Source organism: Cynocephalus volans, chromosome 2 (assembly GCF_027409185.1).
Source record: "Cynocephalus volans isolate mCynVol1 chromosome 2, mCynVol1.pri, whole genome shotgun sequence".
NCBI lineage: Eukaryota > Metazoa > Chordata > Mammalia > Dermoptera > Cynocephalidae > Cynocephalus > Cynocephalus volans.
In genome coordinates, this window is record NC_084461.1 from 149089089 (window position 1) to 149109203 (window position 20115).

General features: G+C 41.9%; 1 protein-coding gene across 3 annotated transcripts in view; it reads left to right on the forward strand.

The window, feature by feature from the left end:
* Positions 1 to 20115, forward strand: part of TENM2 (teneurin transmembrane protein 2) — an 890342-nt gene that overhangs the window by 690834 nt on the left and 179393 nt on the right. For 2 of the 3 annotated variants that reach the window (XM_063084119.1, XM_063084126.1), the window contains exon 6: positions 7475 to 7597. The exons of the other annotated variant lie outside the window; for it this stretch is intronic. In XM_063084119.1, the coding sequence (XP_062940189.1) occupies positions 7475 to 7597 (123 nt within the window). The remainder of the gene's footprint in view (positions 1 to 7474; positions 7598 to 20115) is intronic. 3 annotated transcript variants of the gene reach the window in all.

Below are 20115 nucleotides of genomic sequence, written 5' to 3' on the forward strand. Positions count from 1 at the left end.
TCTTGGAGAAAGAAAGGCTTTTATTTCCTTTCTTTCCTGGGAAAAATAGCAGCAGGAACAGGGTGGTCTGGGTGGGAAATGATACCCTGTGTGGCTAATGGCTCCAGGCACGTGTTTATCTGTATGAGGACAAGCTGGCTCAGTGGACAATGGGATGCCTGGCCAGCGTCACCAGTCAGGTACATTCCTGGACACCCACACAAGGAGAAGAAAGTGGCTCTGAGCCCGTGTCTGTCTTGCATATTGATCTGCCCAGAGATGCTGAGAGCAAGGGGTGTGCTAAGGGGGTCCCCTCAGCACACAAGACACCCACAGTGTTCACAGTGGCCACCTGCAGTGTACCTGCAGCACAGGTTCCAGGGGATGAGGGTAGGGATGCCACCAGCTTGAGGGGCCACTACACATCCTGAAGCTGCAAAGAGCACCCTTTCTTTCCTCTAAACACAGGAACACTGGTACCATTTCCCACTCTTTATACAATTCTGGGCCTGTCATGAGAATAGATTAATGTTCTGGTCCTTCTGTGTGAATTCTTCTTGTCCTGAGAACACACTGCTCCCTGGTCCCAGAGCTGCCTCATGCAACTGTCACCTTGATCTCCTGGAAGACATGCAGGAGGGGACAGAAAGCCTCCCTGCTTTTGCAAAGGACTAGAATTAGGAAGGCAGCAGACAAAATCCCTGCTGAGCACCGTTCGAGGAGATGAGAGTGCCTATAGAGACGCGAATGCAGGCGCGTTTCTCCAAAGCCCCCTCTCAAGTGGTCATGCCAGGATTCTGGGATCATATCCACCTCTCATCCTTCCTCTTCTGTGTAATTCCCAGACCATAAGCTTTTGGAAGCTGCAAGCTGGAAGTTGGACGGAGGCAAGTAAGTTTTCAGAGCATTCTTGGGAGATAGGTGCACAAATCCCATTACTAGTAAAGGGATTTGTAGGCGTAACTTCCATGTGGTGCTTTGAAAATTCATTCCATTCAGTGTATTGCAACACTGTTGGGGAAAAATAAGAGAAATCACTTCACCAAGGCAGTTAGAAAAGGATTTTTTTTTAACACCTTTAAGATTTAAATTTTTTAAAGTCCTTTTAAGACTTAAAGCATTTCCAAGAATGTCATCCCTCACGGTTTTGTTTGCATCTCTTCTTTTAGGCAGAAGGTAATTTTGGCACCAACAGCGTTCCTAAAAAAAGATATCATTAATACATTACAACAGGCCCCCTCTTGTCAGAGGAAGAAGCACTGTCCTCGGATGCATCCCCAAAGGAAGATAAGAGAGCTGACCAGGGAAAACGTCACCAAACCTATCCATCACTAGCCAGTCCAGCCATCAATTGAAGCTGCCAAAGAGGTTTATTTTATATTGACATCAGTGATTCTTTTAAGTTAAATGGCACACTGGTTGCTGACCAAAGACATGATCATAGAGGGCTAATGACTGCTTACAGAGGGAGGGGTCTATTCATGAGCAAGACTTGCCAGTATTTAGTAAGCAACTCTGTAGCCTACCTGTCCTGTTAATTCTTCCTAAGTAGTGGTTCACTGACATCCAGCAGTGAGGACTCTGAATGGAGTCACCAGCTAGACAGCATGGGGGTTTGGAGCCCTGATTCAGAAGTTACACATGTCTGGATGTGAATCTCAGATTTCTCATCTACTGGCTGTGTAATCTTGGGCAAGTCACTTAACCTCTCTAAGCCTCAGTGTCCTTATTTATAAAATGTAGTTTGTGATACTACCTCATCGGGTGAGAATGGGAAAAAAAGGAGCTTCTATCCTCTTCAAAATCCTCCAGTGTCATCCGATTTCACCCAAACAAAAGGCAGGTTCACCCACCACCGTGCCTACGTTTTTATACTCCATTGTTTCTTCCCATCAACTCCATTCCAATTTGGAACACTCTTCCCCAGATGGCGGCACGAACTGCTTTCTCACTTCCTTTGGTCTTTGCTCAAATATTAACCTATCACAGACACCATCCTTGACCTGTCTACACTACCTTTCAATTTTCCACTTCCCACCCCTCTAGTGCTCCCTAACCCTGTACTCTGTTTCTCCCTTGTGTGTTTAGTTTCTGTGTCTCCCACAAGAATCCAAGCTTCGTGAAAGCGAGTATTTCTTTTGTTAACTGCTTTATTCTTTGTGCCTAGGACACACCTGACACATATAAGTGCTTAATAAATATTTGCTGAATGATAAAGAATAAACAAGGGCTGCAGTTAAAGTAATCAGCCCAATACCTGGCACATTGTCAAAATTATTGTTAATTAACACCATCATCATCAAGTAGATGAATTAGCATGTGTTCATTTTCACTGCTGATTGCAAAGGTGCCTTTACAGGTTGCCTGAGCAAGTTCAGGGTTAGCAATTGTGCGCGTCAGCCCTGATAATTCCACTGTGGTTCTCTCCTCTCAGCAGTGGCACTTTTGGAATTGGCTATGTTTCCCGCAGGAGCCCTGGCATTGTTGACTTAATTGGCTGGTACAGAGGCAGGAAGACCCAGCCCTGACCCTTCCCATCATCCCACCTGGTCTCTGAATGAGCTTTGCCATCCTCTCTGAGGCCCTTGTGAATCTGTCCGCATGCTGAGCCACAAGACCCGGCAGGCTTGGCTCCCTCCTCCCACTTCCTAAGCTCTGCTTGGCCTGAAGTCTTCCATTTTCAAAGGGAAAACCCAATCTCCTCCTCAGGTTATGTATCGACAAGGCTGATCTTTAAAGATACCCCCTGCTCCTGAGGGCCTGCTCAGCAAACACAGAGCATCCAGGCCTCCATGTTTGCCCTCTTTGACAAGCAGGGGCTGAGCAGCTCTCTGGGAAGCATTGCTGACATATTGATTGACTCTCTTGTCAGGTTGATCCTCTGCCAGCCAATGAACACAGAAGGTTCTAAGTGGCACCCAGCAGAGCCCACACATACCCTAATTACTATTTTAGACGACCCCCCGTTCCAGCTGCCACTTTTCTAGGCCTCTAATCTCCCTGTCCTGTGGTTGCTAGAGAATTCTCAGTCACCTGCAACCAACCCCACCCCTTTCTCTTGCCTTGGCTCCCTCTGAGTATTTTTTTGGAGCCCATCTGGCACAAAACTGAAGCACCTTCAGTAAGAAAATATCATCCTAACTCCAGGTAGGTCTATTTATTATTCTTACTGAAATCTGGGATCTGTGTGTGGTCTGTCCGTTCCACCTTGGTTTCTTTTCAACACCCTATGAAAGTTTTCTCTAAGTAGCCAGAGGGTACTTTCAGAGTTTGCCTGCCTATTATGTTTTTCGTGGCTGACTTCCAGCTGCCACCTGGATTCCACAAGCTTCTGCTCGGAGCCCTTCCCAGTCCTATCCCTGCTGACCCATGGAGCCACATTGTTCCATCTGAAGGTCTCTCCAGAGCAGACCCTGCCAAATCATGATGAACTGTACATTTTGGCTGTCAGTTGGGGAGGGGGGGTAACATCAGGGAGAGGACCTCCCAAACTCACTTCACTTCTGACCCTAAGATAGTCTGAACCAGACATTTTGGGATGAGCTGTTGGGGCATTCAAGGGGGAAGGGAGAGGGGACCACCCCAGTGCACCTGGGATCTCTTGTTAAGTAAAATGTAAATTGATGCGTCCAGCATTTGCATAAAATCTTGAGATGAAGAACCAATAACTCTGGCTACTCTGAGCCTTCTCAACTTTCTATGTCTGGCCCTGAGAGTAGATCAAAATTGGTGGTATTATGACATAATATTTAAGAGCTATTTTTTGTTGTTTGTAGAAGCAAATATGACAGCTATAAACATGAGCTAGCTCTCCCTGGCTGGGTTTCAGAAAGAATCTGACCCAATAAAACTTAAAGGGATGCACAGAGACCTGTTGCCTAAAAGTGGTATTTCCTACTTTCCTTAGGAGTGAAGGCATCAGTCTGTGTGGTCTCAGACAGGCTGCTGTAGCAAAGAACCCCAAACTCTCAGTGGTTTACAACAGTCACAGTTTACTGTATTCTCTCACTGGTCAGCCGTGGCTCTGACCCATGCCATTTTCACTCAAGATCCAGGATGACTGTATGACTGTGCGATGAAGTGTATGCTGAATTCCACAGGGTGAAGAAATATAACTCTTCCCCCAGGAAGGGGTGCTAAATATGATGAATAGTCATTCATCAACCCCAGTGAAATTATCATATGCTTCGAGACAGAGACAGGTTTTCTGAAACTCCTTCCCCATAGAATTTGTAACCAGATCACTGTGAAATATAAAGCAGATAACCATCTCCTACTGTAATTCTTTTCTGATTCTGAAATCCCCGTGTGACCAAACTTTACAGTCAACAGTTTCCTCATCTGTGAAATGGGGATTATGATAGCATCTACCTGGGAGTCTTAAGATAATGTCTGTAGAATGTCCACTGCAGTGTCTGTCCATAGCGGGGGTTCAGTGACTGACAGCAGCTACTGATATACTGATAATCAAAATAGGCTTCTCTTTGCAGACTGGTCCATATTGCTACCAACACTGTTTTATCCCATCCTCTACAGCTGTGTATTATGTACTTTTTTTATTTATAAGCATATAACGTCCTACAGTCCAAGCTCCTGTGTATCCTACTCTGTTCTAGTAAACATCGAGGGAGTGCCTTTTATACTCAAGACACTCTGCCAGATCTTCTGGGGCTTGTAGATGTGTAACTTCTCTCTGGCCCTTAAGGAGCCATTATTCTACCTGTAAAGAGAAACCTTTACAAAAGGTAAAGGGAGAGATTGATTGAGACACTGATTTCTCAGCCCAAGCCACAGAGCCAATCAGTAGCAGAATAAGAAATAGGGTTCTCATTAGTCAGGAAACTCATTTACTTCATAGCTCCCTTGGGTCTTTATCCTGAGGACACTTTAGTCCATCCCCACAAGCCAGAAAGATAGTCTCATTTTCTAACTCAAACAAGAGAAAAGGAATGGCTGATCAAGAAAAAAAAAAGTGCCAACAAAAGCCTATTTCAGATACCCCCCAAAAAATAAGAGAAGGTGGTTATACCTCTGATATAATTCTCACTTATTTACTTAACGTTCGATTCAACAACAGAAAATATGCCCAAACTTGAGTTTCATCTCTGTTGCATTGCTTCTGCTGGGAGGACAGGTCTTATGCTCAGCAGATTTGGCTTTTCCCCTTTCCCATCTCCATCTCACTTTCTTATTTTTCTTTTCACTTCTGGGAGTTGTCTGAGAATTTCCTTGCATACGCTGACCCTAACCCTTTTGACCCCATCTGTAGTTTTCTTATTTTCAGAATACTTTTTTTAAAATAAAGAGATGCTATGGAACCCAAAACAAAAAAGGAGGGGGGCAGGAAGGAAGGCATCCTTGAAAACAGGGAGAACACAGTTCCTGAATGTCCTCTTTATGTGCAGTAAGGTTAGGGTATGGTTTGCTTGGTGCTGTCCCAAGGTTGATGTTGCAATATGCTGGGCACCTTGGAATGACAGGATTGAGGGCTACAGGAGGAAAGCATTTGACAAAAGTGTTCATATGCATGGCGCATTAGGGAGATGTCATCTTTACTTGATGGAACCTGGCGCTTCCTAGCCAGAGGTATGGAAATCAAAGCTTTGTTAGGCCTGGGCCCCAACTGCACCTGCAATACCTGTCGTAGTGTCTGTCTTAAAACACAGAGACCCTCCTTGAAAGAACTGCATCTCCAGGGCAGGAGCAGCTGGCTTACGGCAAGCCCCAATAACCCAGTAGTATCACTTAAAAAAAAAAAAATTAAAATAGCTAATTCCTTGGCTCCCTTCATCTGGTAATTATGAATCAGAAGCTATCGTTATCTTGAAGCTATCGTTATCATGATTAGTTCTCCTTTCCTGACCTCTGTACAGTGAAAATATGTGATTATTTGAGGCAATAGAATCTAGTCTTTTCAAGCAAGTGACCTACATATAACGGATAAACTGCAGGAGAAAATTAGGTATTACCTTGATGGAAAGTGTACGGTAAATGTCACTTATTCTTATTAGTATTTATCATCTTGAAAAGTTGCAACAATGGCCCTCACACTTCAGAATAATGTATAGAATGAAAACGTGGTTCTGAGACAGGAAAGTGTGTAAGAGAAAACAGACAGACACACACACACACACACACGCACGCACGCACGCACGCACACAGGGACACCTTGCCGCCTTGATCTGCAGCCATCAGTCTGAGCTGTATTGTTTGAAGATGGGTTTTTAACCTTAATAGAATGCAGCCTGACTTTAAGTGGTGGTAGGCATGCAGAATTAATTGCTGTGTGAACAATTTTCTAAGCATTGTTAATTGTGTTTCCTGTGGTTAATTGTTTCTCCCATCCCCGCATCAAACTTGGAACCTTTCCCTCTCAACAGCCCTTTCTCTCCCGCAGTGCTGGAAACACAGCAACAGCGTCAACCTGTGTCCAGTTGAAATGCCACAGACACAGCACGGTGATTGGATGGGAAACATGCAGGCAAACAGATTCCTTATTTATTAGCAACTGAAGCATTTCTTAGATAAGGGCTTTGAAAGAGCACAGGTATTCAGTTTGCCTTTCATTCCACTCACTAAAAGCAGCTCACCAGGCACCATCAGGGATAGGGATGGATTGAGTTCGCTAAACTAATTGTGGGGAGTTGGCACAGACAGAGTGGCAGGGAAGACCAGAAGTTTGTTTGGAGGTCTGAGGTAAACAGGGAAGTAAAGTCTTCTGCAGACGTGCTTTTCCCCTTAGCAAAAAAGAGGCAGTGCTTCAGAACTCTGTCTCATTCTATACTCTGGTAAAGTAAGAAAAAGAGAGAGAGAAGGATTAGTAATATTTTCAGGAAAGACCCCCAATGCACCATTTTCACCCCACTAAGCTTTTTCCTCAACGTGCTGGAAGGTATCCATTTATTGTGAAGAGGAGTGGAAAGAAAAATATTTTTGAAGTTTGAAATAGGAAGGAGGTGGGCTTTAAAGTGGGCCAGTACAACCGCAGATACAGCTAGCTGCATCGATGTTTCAGAGCAGGTAGGGTAGACCAACAGGCGATTACCACGTGGGTAGCCACGTTTGAAGCTGATTTACATTTTGAGTAGTTTGGGGGAAACCGTCCTGATCCATGTTGCTGGAAAGCAACTGTCCAGAGCATGGGAAAGGATGGATGGGATAAAGCAGTACCCTGTACTGTGATTCCAAAGGGACATTTTGCCCTCCGTCATGGCACCATTTGGAAGACCTGGACTATGTTTTCTCCTCCCTCTTCACCCACTAGGAGGGGTGCCCTGCCCCTGATGCTGGGAGTTACAGCACAGGAAGAGGGTCCTAACCACCAGAAGTATATGCTTTCTGTATTTAGCTCATCCCTGCGGACTGGGGCAAGCCATTTTTGAGCGGCAGCTTCCTTAAAACGCAATCGCTTGGAAAAAGACACCTGGCCCTCTCCTGTGACATTTGCATTGCTGAATTACCTATTCATATTTTCATTACTTTGTCTCTCCTGCAGCAATGCATCTGCTCGGACTCAACTGGCAACTCCAGCCGGCAGATGGACACACCTTTAACAATGGGATAAGGACCGGCCTACCAGGAAACGATGATGTGGCAACAATGCCATCTGGAGGCAAAGGTGAGGTTACAGCTGCTGCCTGCCCTCTTGAGGTCACAGGAAATTTCAGAGCCCTCGCAAGCTGGTTCAAGTTTTCTAATCCAAATCTTGGAAGGTATGCAAAAGAGAAAAGGGGAGAAACATCGTTGCCTTTCATAGATGCCCCTGTTAAAAGCTGTTTACTGTTCCTGTCTGTTAGCTTGTTTGGCTGGATCACTCAGAGCTGGTACAGTGCCTACTCAGACCAATGTGCATACCTATGCTATCTACAGCAACTGGCACGGTCTACAGCTACTTGAAAGCATCCCAAGCCTGGGCAGAAGCAGCAGCCACAGCAGCAACAGCAGCAGCTGCAGCAGCGGCGGCAGGAAAAAGTCCTGCCTAATCAGAAGACAGAGAGCGGCAGGCAGCACATGCCATTAGACTGGGCCCCTCTCCCCCAGGAGAGATGCAGCCTCCCTGGGGAGGAAGCGCGCCTGGCTTAGCATGAAAGAGACAGACTTGGAGCTGTTCTGCTTTGGGGGAGAATAGAAAGGAGTTTTGACAACCAGGCAACAAAGCTTCACTTCTCTGAACAGTGAAGGGGACAATAGAAATGTTTATTGAAGCAATCAGGCAACTGTATTCTTGTAGGAAAAAAAAAAATAGGTGCTAACAAGGTGCTAAGAAGGAGGAGAGAAAACAGTACCATGGGAAGGTGGGGACATGGAGCAATTAAAAGACACGCACAGCCAATGGCACAGTTAGCAGAGCTGGTACATGAGGGGATATACTTAATTCCAGATGGAAATCACAAATGGAAGAGACTGTATGGAAGGGTTTTTCCAAGCATGGAATCTTCTACTCTGCCTCTTAGCATAGATAGCCAGTTCACCTCCACATTTCTTAAACTACCCCCCAGAGGCATATTTCAAGGAAAGGAAAAAGAGTAGCATTTATTAGGTACCTATTGTGTGCCAGGCTTAGCATTGTGTAACTTCAACAACTCTAAAGGGAGGAAAATTAACTCTGAGAAGCTGAGGTCCAGAATGTTAAAGAAACTTACCCCAAATCAGACAAGTTGGCAGGTACAAATTTGAACTCAAATCCGTGTCCTGTGCCTCTTTGGGCAGGATGCTGGGGTTCCCTCAGATCAGACATTTTCTACAGAGAAGGTTCCAGAATTCTGTCCTCACACGTGTACAGCAGTCATCCTGAGATGCGCATGCTGCTTAAATTATCCTCCCCAGACCTGGCCTAATGCTTCCAGCATGACTTTTTTGTCTTTTTATCCAGTCTTTAAGAGCCACTCTACTCATCTGTCATAATCATAACACTAAATTACCTGGAAGCATGAAAAAGTTTTATCTGAGGATGAAATTACATGCTTACCATTATCGTATAAGTAAAACTAGACCAAAAAGTGAAAAGCATATTTTGCCTTAACTGACTATGTTCTGTCTTAAGTGACCAAAAGCCCAGAGCCAAATTACTAGGCCTCAGATTTGAAATCTGTTCACCCTTCAATACTCTACACCCTCTGCTCCTTCAGTTTTCTTTATGAGAGTGGTTCTTAGCCTGGGCATTCTTGCCCTCCAGGAGACATTTGGCAATGTCTGAAGACTTTTTCGATTGCCACAGTTGGAGGGGGTGCATGTAGTGGGTAGAGGTCAGGGATGCTGTTAAACAACCTACAGTACACAGGTAAGCCCCCTACTATAAAGAATTGTCTCAGTCCAAAATGTTAATAGTGCTGCTCATGAAAACATTGCTTTAGGGGGTTTCTGTTATGTTTTATCCAGAAATGTCCTTAAATCTACAAGTCAGTACCCCATCCCTTCAGAAGAATGCAGAATACACATTTGAAAATGAACATACCTACTCTATCATCAGACACAAGGATATATTTCATATGTATATACGATCTGAAGTTATATACAAATGGTTTTTAAATAACATCCTTCACAAACGGGAATCACCGATCTGCACTAGCCTCTGTAAATTAAGATCAGCCAGTCTCCTCATTTGTGATTAAGCTCCATTTCCAACCTCTCCCCGCCCTTTGCACTCCACACCAGCTTGGGCAGAAAACAGAAGACAACTCCGCTCAGAGAACAAGTCCTAAGAGCACATGTCTCTAAATCAGCAAATAAAGAAACACTTTCCACTGTCTTCGGAAAGACCAAAATGTGCAACATGCTTTTGAAAATGTTGTATAAGTTGTAAAACATTATCAGTTCCGATATTTTCCAAATGAGTTATGAAACAGACAAAATGTTTGCCAAATTATTCTCCAATGAATTTTTTTTGTCAATAGGATACTTATGGAAAAGTGTGAGAATTTAAAATTGCTTAAAGATGAAATTAACACAAAACACTTCCTTTCTGAACAGCAAAACAGTACTCTTATGATAACTGAAGATATCAGATCTCTTCTTAAGTAGTTTTAAAATTTGGCTTATAAAATGCCTGGGAAAGTTTAAGTTTTCTCACACATGTCTAACTCTTTTAGTGAAAGTGACCTTAGGTTTTAATTTTTATACTCAGTGACCTCCTTCCTCCCCACTTCCCAATTCTATACATTTAGATAACCTGAATCAATTCCAATCGACTACTTTTCCAGTGTTTCAAAGAGACAATCAAGATATATTGGTAATAAGTTAATTAAATAACACCCCTTCCATTTTTTGTGGTATACAATAATCCTTCACTCCAATAATGTTTTAATCAAGATACACCACACATTGCCAGGGAGGTTAATCTTATTAAGCAATTACTGGGTAAGTATCCTGCAGGAGCAAATTAAAATGTAAGCAAAACACGGGCATGTGAGTCCCATCTAAGATGGCACATCAATGGAGATTTCATTACCTGGTCTTTAGGAGTGTTTACATTCTTCAGATTTGGAAACAAGTCTAATAGGGCAGCCTACACACTCTGATATGTTAGTGGAAACAAAGCACTTGATTAATTAGTTGGGAGAGTATGTTCTTTGGGCTTTGTCTTTCCTTCCCTTTTCTATTTGTTGTTGTTCATGGTTTAGTTTTTTCCCTGCTCTCTTTTAATTAAACCTTAACCTGGGTAGTTGCTGGGTGTCACATCAAGAAGAGGGAGCACATGGACTGCCAGAATCACTCATCGTCTCATGTGTATTTCTATGTTAAAGGGAATGAACTCATGCATCTTCATTACAAGGGCATGGAGCACTTTTTCTATAGATCTGGGATTAGATGAGCCTTGAGAACAAAGATTCAATAGAGTATTCTGACCTGGTCAGATAGCATAAGGGAATCTAGTTTGATTGGCTAGGCCCAGAGGCAAGGTATACAAGAGTTTTAAAGGGCACATTAGATGTACCCATTGGTGCACTGATTTTAAGAAAGAATAAACTCCCAAGTAGAATTCCGTGGATCATTCTCAAAACCTATGACTCATTTTAAATTCAAGGTATCTACTCTATCAGGGGTCAACAAACTACATGTTACGAACCAAATCTAGCCAGCTGCCTGTTATTGTAAATAAAGCTTTCTTGGAGCACAGCCATACCTGTTCACTTACCTAATGTCTATGGCTGCTTTCAGAATATAGTGGTGAAGTTAAGTAAGTACAACAGAGACTATCTGGCCCACAAAGCCTAAAATATTTACTATCTGGCCCTTCACAAAAAAAAAGTTGGTGATTACTCTATATCATTCCCAAACCCATTTCTACTTTTCTAAACTTTTCCTATAACTATACAAAGTATAGGAGACCAGAGAGAGGAAACCAAACTTCCAATTCATCAGTTTTTTCTTTATGACCAAGTGCTGGTTATAATATATTCTTGGTCATTTTGCATTGAAAGATCCTCTATAATATGGGATTCTGGAGCTGGTCTGGCTGGATACAAACACCACCTCCATCAGTTAGCAACTGTGTGACCTTAAGCAGGTTATTTATCCTCTCTCTGCCTCTGATTCTTCATCTGTGAAATAATGCTCCCTCATCAGCTTGCTGTCCAGCATACACAAGATAACCCTTGCAAAACATTGCATGTGGTATCAGGCACTCAATAAGCGATCAATGATTTTTAGTAGTTGTCACTGACGTCATCATTACATCTCTCAGTTGGTCCATTTAACAAGTCTCCACAGGCTGCCACATCTTATGAGATGCTTTATTTTCCAAAGGCAAAGGCTGCCTTCAGAACATCAAGACAGACAATGCCCGTTCACCTTTTTCCTTTCCTTTATAAGAATTAAAACCAATGCCAGATGATTTCTTTGCAAACACTTGCTTGATCAGGTCAGTGGGAAACATGACTCCGCATTCACAAGGGCCAGTGAGTAGAGCTAGCTTGCCTTCTCCCCACAACACTATTTGTCTCACTGCAGCTTGAGCTCCGTCACTGCCAGCCTGTCTGTTTTAAGCCCTACCATTCTCGGTTTATAACTCAGCTGTAAACATTTATTTGTGCCTGGAGCACATTTCTTTCCTACCCTTTGAAAAAAAAATCGGAATTTCCAGATGGTATGCAAGTTGGAAAAAAATGGCAAAGACTGTTATTCTGTTTAGAAACATGTTTTTCTACACTTGCCCTTTCAGCAAAAACTTCATAATGATTTTTACTAGTTGGCTTAATGCACGGTACTAGGAGCCAGATTAGCAGGGAGGTTGGTAATTCTTCCTCTGGCTCTCATCAGCTTCTCAATGAACACAGTCCAGGGTTTCAAAATGATCACTTCCCTGTATGGGACTTTTCCAAAGCAGGTGAAGTTCTCAGAAGGGCAAGGGGTCATGATGTTCAAGCCAAATATCCCGTTACCACACATTTACTAGCAAATACACCAGTAGCCAACATACCGATGCAACAACTTCCCTCATTTTGGAGGCTATTGTTACAGATGGGTGTCACTCAAGTGCATCTCACTGGTGGATATTTGCTTCTGATTGTCACCCATAGCCCCGTTCTAAGTTGCATAGTTCCTTTTGTTCACAGTATCATTGTGGCTTGACATGAGTGTTAATAATGAAATCCAGTTTCCCTCCCCTGCATTTATCTTTATTCTCATCACCACACTTCCCTGTAAGAGTTGACTTGTACACCCAGAGATCTGGTCTGTGCTCTCTGGATACACGCCTCTGTGTATCCCTTGTACTTAGTGCAGGATCTGAAATGCAGCCAGCACAGTGGTTACATGTGTGTGCTTTAGAGTCCATAGACAGCTTTTGATCTCAAATCCACTGCTGAAGAGCTATGTGACCTTCAGCAAGTCACTTACCTTCCATGAACCTCGGTCCTCTCATCTGAAAAATGGGAAAAATCATAAGGGTATCAGGAGATTACGTGGCTAGTAATAACCACTCAATAAATTTTAGCTACTATCAATAATACTAGTAAACTGAACTACCTGTTAATGCAGAAAAGCATATTCACCTGAACAGCCGGAGGTATAAATATTTGTTAACACTCTTAGTGGCAAAGAGTTGACCATTTTGTCTAAGGCAACAAATTGAGGTTTCAAAAGATGTGAAGGCCCCATATAGTCCTGAGAGCAGAAGGATTTTATAAAAATCATTATTGCTGTATGATGTTAGGAATACCATCACAGGAGCAGTGACACTCAGGTTGGAAATCTGTTCCTGAAGAATGGCCGGCCAACAGCAGGGTGAAGGCTGGTGAGTGGCTGCTGTCTCAGACGATCTATATTCTTGGGCAGTATATCTTAGGTTCTTAGAAAAATCTTTTCACCTATCTGTTGGTTCGGTGGAACCATCAGATGGTTGTCCTGATTCTCAAATAAATGGAAATGAGGTGTAATGACTGAAGCAATATTCTGAATTCAACTTTATTTGCAATAGATAAAAATATGTGAAGCAGAATAATCTGCAAGGCAGATTTATGCTGAGGTGCCTCCAGAGTTCGGTTAAGTTAGGGAGTATTAATATGAGGCTTCATTTTCCTGGTACGACTATGAGTCCATTCCCTTTATCACTTGTTTGGGGAATAGTTTTGCTGTTTCCATAAATGAATTATGGCAACGTTTTCAGAAATGATTAGTTCCTAATGTGGCTATGGAAGGCTGTCGTTTTGCTCAACATCGGTCTTATTTAACTGGTTGAAATTTTAGGTGCATGTTTCAGAAATAGGCAATAGCTTCACATTTACGTGAGCAATCTTCCATGGAGTTATTGAGTTGGACTATCCTGTTAAATTGATCATTAGAGTGTTGCCTCTAAAAACCTAAAAATTTCATCTTTAAGCTGGAGGTGAACTAGCCAGAACCATCGTATATTAAGCATCTACTTCTTAGGGCAAAATGATTATCTCCACTTATCATTGTGCAGATCATGGGTAGACAGAAAAGTTTGCCATGGGAGACCCAGCTCTGGGAAATGTGGGCTGGACTCAGTCCTCTTTGCCAGGATGCCATGCTCAGTCATTGCCTAGAAACTAGGGGTACTGGCCAGACTTTAACAGAAGGATTACAGGATTTTGTCTAATGCCTCTTTTCCTGATACCCCAGTTCAATCTCAAACTGAGACATAGGACTCTGGACTGCAGGCTGCCTGCATAAGGAACAATGGGAATATAACATACACCCCAACTCTGATGTTGGCCAAAGATTTCCTAGTAATACAGCAGATGCTTGATAAATATTTATTGTGTAAACATATGAATGGATGACCCACCCAACATTGCTTGGGACATTCATTAATCATTGTTAAGTAAATAAAATCTGGCTGCTTGTCACTAAAGCAGGCTGTACAGAGTTGTCCACATGAGAAGCAGCTAGAGTACACATCAACACCAACAATTTAGGGTGTTCGAACTTGTGACTTTGTTTTCTTTGGCTATCACATTTTAATACCTGTGACCTGTGACCTGCCCCACCCAGCCTGCAGACATACTGACCACTCACTGTATATTGATGTCAGCTGCTCTGGAAATGACTGCCTGTTTTATTAGGGCCCACTCCACCCCTTGGCTCTCTTTTCATTAATAGTGTCTACAGTAGACAGCCTGTATTTTCAATTACACCATCACAAATTTATCTTTTAAATCTGGGATAAGAGGTTACAGCTGATTTTAGGTAGCACTGCAACAGACAAGATAGATGTAAAAGCACCTACAAGTCAGGTACTTCATGTTACTCGGTTTCACCCTCAAAAGCACCCCTATTATATACAGAGGAGTGAACAGTCTCAGAGAGGGGTGGTGATTTGCCCAAAGACACAGCTGGTAGTTATCAGAGCTGGTATTTAAACCCAGTGCTAACTAGTTCCACTGGGCAACTTTGCCTCCTTGAGGTCTCATAACTTCTCAGTATGAGGATATCTGCCCCTTAGGAAAAGATTAAAACCTTAATTATTTTGTTTCCTTACTGCCTGCTTCTCAATGGTGTTCTGTTAGGGGCTAGCCATGGTGGTGGTCCTTGAACAGCTGGCATAGCTGAGGGGATCCAGGTTCAAGTCCTTGTCTATGGAAATCAGCCTGGCTTCAACACTGCTCTCTTTGACTTTAGAGAACAGCAGAGACCTGGACACCAATCTAGGGACTTTGCCTCCAGGGACAGAGTCACTGACATGGTTCCCCACGCTGGCTTCAGCAATTTACAAAAGCCACCTTTTCTTTTTGTCTCTTTTGGGGAAGTATTTGCACATTTCACTTTTTTCATTGTTTTTAAAATTACAAAACTTAAACACAATCACTTTCAAGATTTTTGAAAGTATATAGAAAAAACATTTTTTTCCTTTTGCTATAAGGAATATTAGTGTAACAGTTGGCAAATTCGAATGAGGTCTGTAGATTAAATTTAGCATCATATCAGTTAACTTCCTATTTTTGATACCTGGTTTGTTTGTTTTTTTTTTTTCTGCTTCTGAGAACATCCTTGTTTCTAAGAAAAACACATAGAAATGTTTAGAGGTAAAGGAAGATTCTGTCTATAACTTACTCTCAATGTTTAAATATATATATACACACACACATATATATACATAGAAAGAAAGAATTATACAGCAAATATGTATTACATTTATGGAATCTGGGCAAAGGATATACAGGAATTCTTTGTAACACTTTTGAAATCTTTCTGTAAACCTGAAATTATTTCAAAATGTCAATACATTTATTTGTATTTGACAAAACATCACATACATACATGTGTTTATCTACATATATACATGAGGAATCATCAAAAAGTTCATGGAGGGAATTGTATTACCTTTTAATTCAATTTTCCGAGAACTTTTTGATGTATCCTCCTATGTACATATATATGGAAGAAAAGTGAAAACCCCTCTTTGCAAAAGCATAGTTCAGTTGCACACCTAGGGAATTTAGTTTAAAAGCAGTCACCAATAGCTGTTTAACAGTATGAATATCTTATGTTAAATAAGTCAAGTATGTTAAAGTGAAGTCACCTGTAAATCAACCAACCGTAAAGGCTTCCTGATAACCCCTTCTCCCTCCCACTGACCCCACCATCACCACCACACACAGACTCACACATCCTTCATAGCATATACTCAGAGACAGCCCTCCTGGCACACTCTGTAGACCATAACAGACTACAGTGGAATGCCACTTAAGATATCTTTGGATCCAAACCACTCTTATGTAGATAAGTTCATTGAGGACCTTGAGAGCTAGACCTGCCTAAAACTAGCCAGCCACTTAGTAACAAGCATGGGAGTTCACGGACCAAATAGTCGCCTTTTCCTTCCGCAAAAGGTTCAAGGGCATTAAGTATCAGGACTAGGACCCTTGACTTTTAGTTCTTAATCTACAGGCCTTTTCACTACGTTCCACCTCTCCTGGTTTGTTTGTAGGAATTTACACAAAAGATAAATTAAGAATTTACTCTTGACTCTTCAAAAGGATCCACAAGGAAGGTTCTTTAAATAGTAAATTCCACATAGAGCTTTCAAAAGATAATTTTATTTTTTAAAAAAGAAAGTTCAGTTTACATGCAGCTTTTCAAAGTAAATCTTCCTTAAGGTTCTCATTTTACAAAGTCATCACAAGGTTCAGTTAAAATCCCCCAGCAGATGGGGAAGTGGAACCTGATCCAGTCCAATAAGCATTTATCGATCACGTTGCCAGATGCAAAGCAGAGAGAGCTCAGAGATGAATCCGCAGCTCTGCCTGACCTCAGGGAGCACAGTATCTAGTCAGGGAGACTTAGGAAGGCCTGTGAATGCCACTACAGCCCCTAACAACAGGTGCTGCAGGCTGCCGTAGAGAGAAGTATAAATGCTATGGAAACACAGAGGAAGACCTATTTACTTGGTCTGCGATAGGGAAAGGGTGTTGTGAAGGAAAGTAGAACTTCAGTATGAAGGTGCACTTGACCTGGAGCAAGTACTGACTCCCAGTTTTAAGCTTATTCATAGTTAAGTCTATAGTAGAAGAATTAGACTCTCTTGATAGATAGACAGACAGATGGACATATACATATACATATACATGTACACATGCATATATATCACATGTACACACACAATATTTGTCTTTTAAAAAAATTCCTTATTCTGAACAGAAAGCCTGATGCTTTGCCATATAGTTTTTCATTCTTTTATTTCAGTTCGTGTAACTGGCTAGCGATTAATTGCTATTATTATGTGCTAGGCACCATATAAAGCTCCTCTTTGTACACTTCCACTTGTTACTCTCACCCTATGAGGTAGTTAGTATTATTGTTCCCATTTTATAAAAAAAAGACTGGAGGCCCAGAGAGGTTAAGCTAATTGCTGGAGGAAACACAGCATGGAAGAACCAGAACCAGGATTTGAACTCAGTTTTGACTGGCTCCAAAGCCTGTACTTTATCACCCAGATGTTCCGTCTCATTAGTGGGTAGAATATGAAAGAGGGGAGCATCTAAAGCCCTAGAAGGAGCTGTGGCTTCTGAGAAGGTAGCATGTACTCACTGGTAGTAGCAGCTAATTTATTAGGTCAGTGTCCTGAAGTTGATGTATAGGGGGATCCCACCACCATAAGAACCAACCTTTGAGGCTCCTCGTCTGAATTTCTCCACAGCAACCATCCTCTGGGGGCCAGCTCCCTTGCACATCTCCGGCACCTGCATTTGGTTTGACATTATCAAAATCCATTTAGGTTTCCACAGTAGATTAGAGCACGCCTAGGTGCTGATTTCCCGCCTCTTATTCATATCCTGTTATTAACCCAGCAACCCCTGAAAGCCCAACAGACATAAAGGAAAGACCATCTTATTAAGTTTAAAGATGAATAATATCTTTAAAGTTCTTTATTATTTTGAATGCATTTTCTTTGACTTGTTGCCACACTATGATTGCCGGGGTTGCTTTGGGTCTCTATCAGAGGCCCCCAAACTGTTCTTCCCTAGGGAGCTTTTTTGACCACATCCCTTTTTTACTGGGTCCTTTTTATTATATACCTTCCCCAAAAGGCATTAATTTTTTTTTGGAGGGGGGCATCTATCAAAAGGAAAAGGAAAAATTAGTTTCAGAGCTTCTGGTCAATTTGTGATAACAGGTGTTTCGTGTTCCCCTTGGACATTCCATTATCGCAGAAAAAAACCCCACATGAACAACACTCTAAGCTTAGGGTCTTACAAATAATAATAGTAATACATACTTTGTGCCAGAAATTATTCTAGGAGCTTTGCATGGATTAACTAATTAAATCTCCTTAACAACTTATGAAATTGATGATAATAGCATCTCACTTATACACATGAGGAAACTGAGGCACAGAGAGTTGATACACTCAGCAAGTATCAAAGTTAGAATCTGAACCAAGAGCCCAAGGTCTCTGCTCTCAAACACAATTCTGTGCCATATTTCTCCCCCTGCAGGGCTTTTTAGTGTCCATTAGAAATACTAGCCAACATAAAAAAGTTCAGATTGTTTGACAAACAAACCATCTAGTCTCCATCTAGAGAACTGAATCACTCAGGACTTCTAGTTTATTTTCTTTTTTAAGATGTTATGTGACAGAGGCTTGCAAACTTCACTTAGGAGCCAATTTTCTAGTTTTATCATCCTAGAGGTCAAGGGGTTCTTTTTACAATCCAAACCAGTGTTTCTCCTGCTTTATTTTAAGCCCCTGTTGACTTATTTGATTCACTGCTGAGCTGAATAAAAATGAATCATCACGGGCCGAGCCTGTGGCGCACTTGGTAGAGTGCTGCGCTGGGAGCGCGGCGACGCTCCCACCGCGGGTTCGGATCCCATATAGGAATGGCCAGTGCGCTCACTGGCTGAGTGCTGGTCACGAAAAAGACAAAAAAAAAAAAAAAAAAAAAAAAAAAAAAAAAAAAAAAATGAATCATCACCTCACATATTAAAGAATAAAAGGGGGAAAAACTTCATACCCTCAAGTCTGTGGTTTTTCTTTTATAATTTAGACATGGAAGACTTTTAGAGACTGAAAAATGTCACCTCTTCATTTTACAGATGGGGAGACTGGGACCAAGACCATGCATGAGTCTAGTCCTGATGCAGTAGTTAGTAGCAGAGACAGCTCTGCTGAGTCGGTTCACTCACCTTTCATTCCAGTCTTCAGCATTTTTTTTATAGTTTCTCTTGACCGTCCAAACTCTTTGCAATGTGTAGTAGCCAAATATGAATAAATATTTTCCAAAGAGTTCGTCCATTGCAGACTGCAGGGGGGAGGTTGTTTCCTATCCTTTTCCCATTAGGCTGAAGAAGTTTTCAGATCTACAGGGCCACCAGTGTGATCATTCGTCCCAGAAGTGAGAAGACCCTCTAAACAAAAATGACCTCAGTCTTTTCTGTGTTTGGTTTTAGTTTTTTTAGAAGTTCTTAAGAAGATAGGAGGATGATAAGATGTGAGTTTATATTTCCTACCAAATTCAGAATCCATTTGAAGGAATCACAAGTGATCTCTATACAATGAGGTTCCAACTAGGCTTTCTCCCACTTTAGAGACAAGGAAAATAAAGCTCTGAGAAATTAATATAACTTGCTTTTTGCTTGGGCAACTACTCATAACCCCCAGCTTTTCCTTAAATCCATGGTTGCAAAGGAAACCACCCCTGGAGGTATAGAAAGTGCTGGCTGGTTCACTGTTATTAAGAAATACTCTTTATGTGTTTTAAAACATTTTTTAATTTTATTTTTTAATTGACATGTAATCATTGTACATATTTATGGGGTACAGAGTAATATTTTGATACATGCAGACACTGTGATGATCGTCAGGTAAACATTTATCATTTCTTTGTGATGAAAACATTTGAGGGCTGAACCCGTGGGTCACTCGGGAGAGTGCGGCGCTAGGAGCACCGCGGACGCAGGTTTGGATCCTATATAGGGATGGCCGGTGCGCTCACTGGCTGGGCGTGGTGCGGGCGACACCAAGCCAAGGGTTGCAATCCCCTTACCGGTCACAAAAAAAAAAAAAAAAATTTGAACTCCTCTCTTCTAGCCTTTTGAAAGTATGCAATAAATTCTTGTTAATTATAGACACCTAGCACTACTACAGAATACTAGAACTTACTCTTCCTGTCTAGCTGCAACTCTGTATTCATTAATCAACCTGTTACTCTTTAAAAATAGGTATTTCTAGAA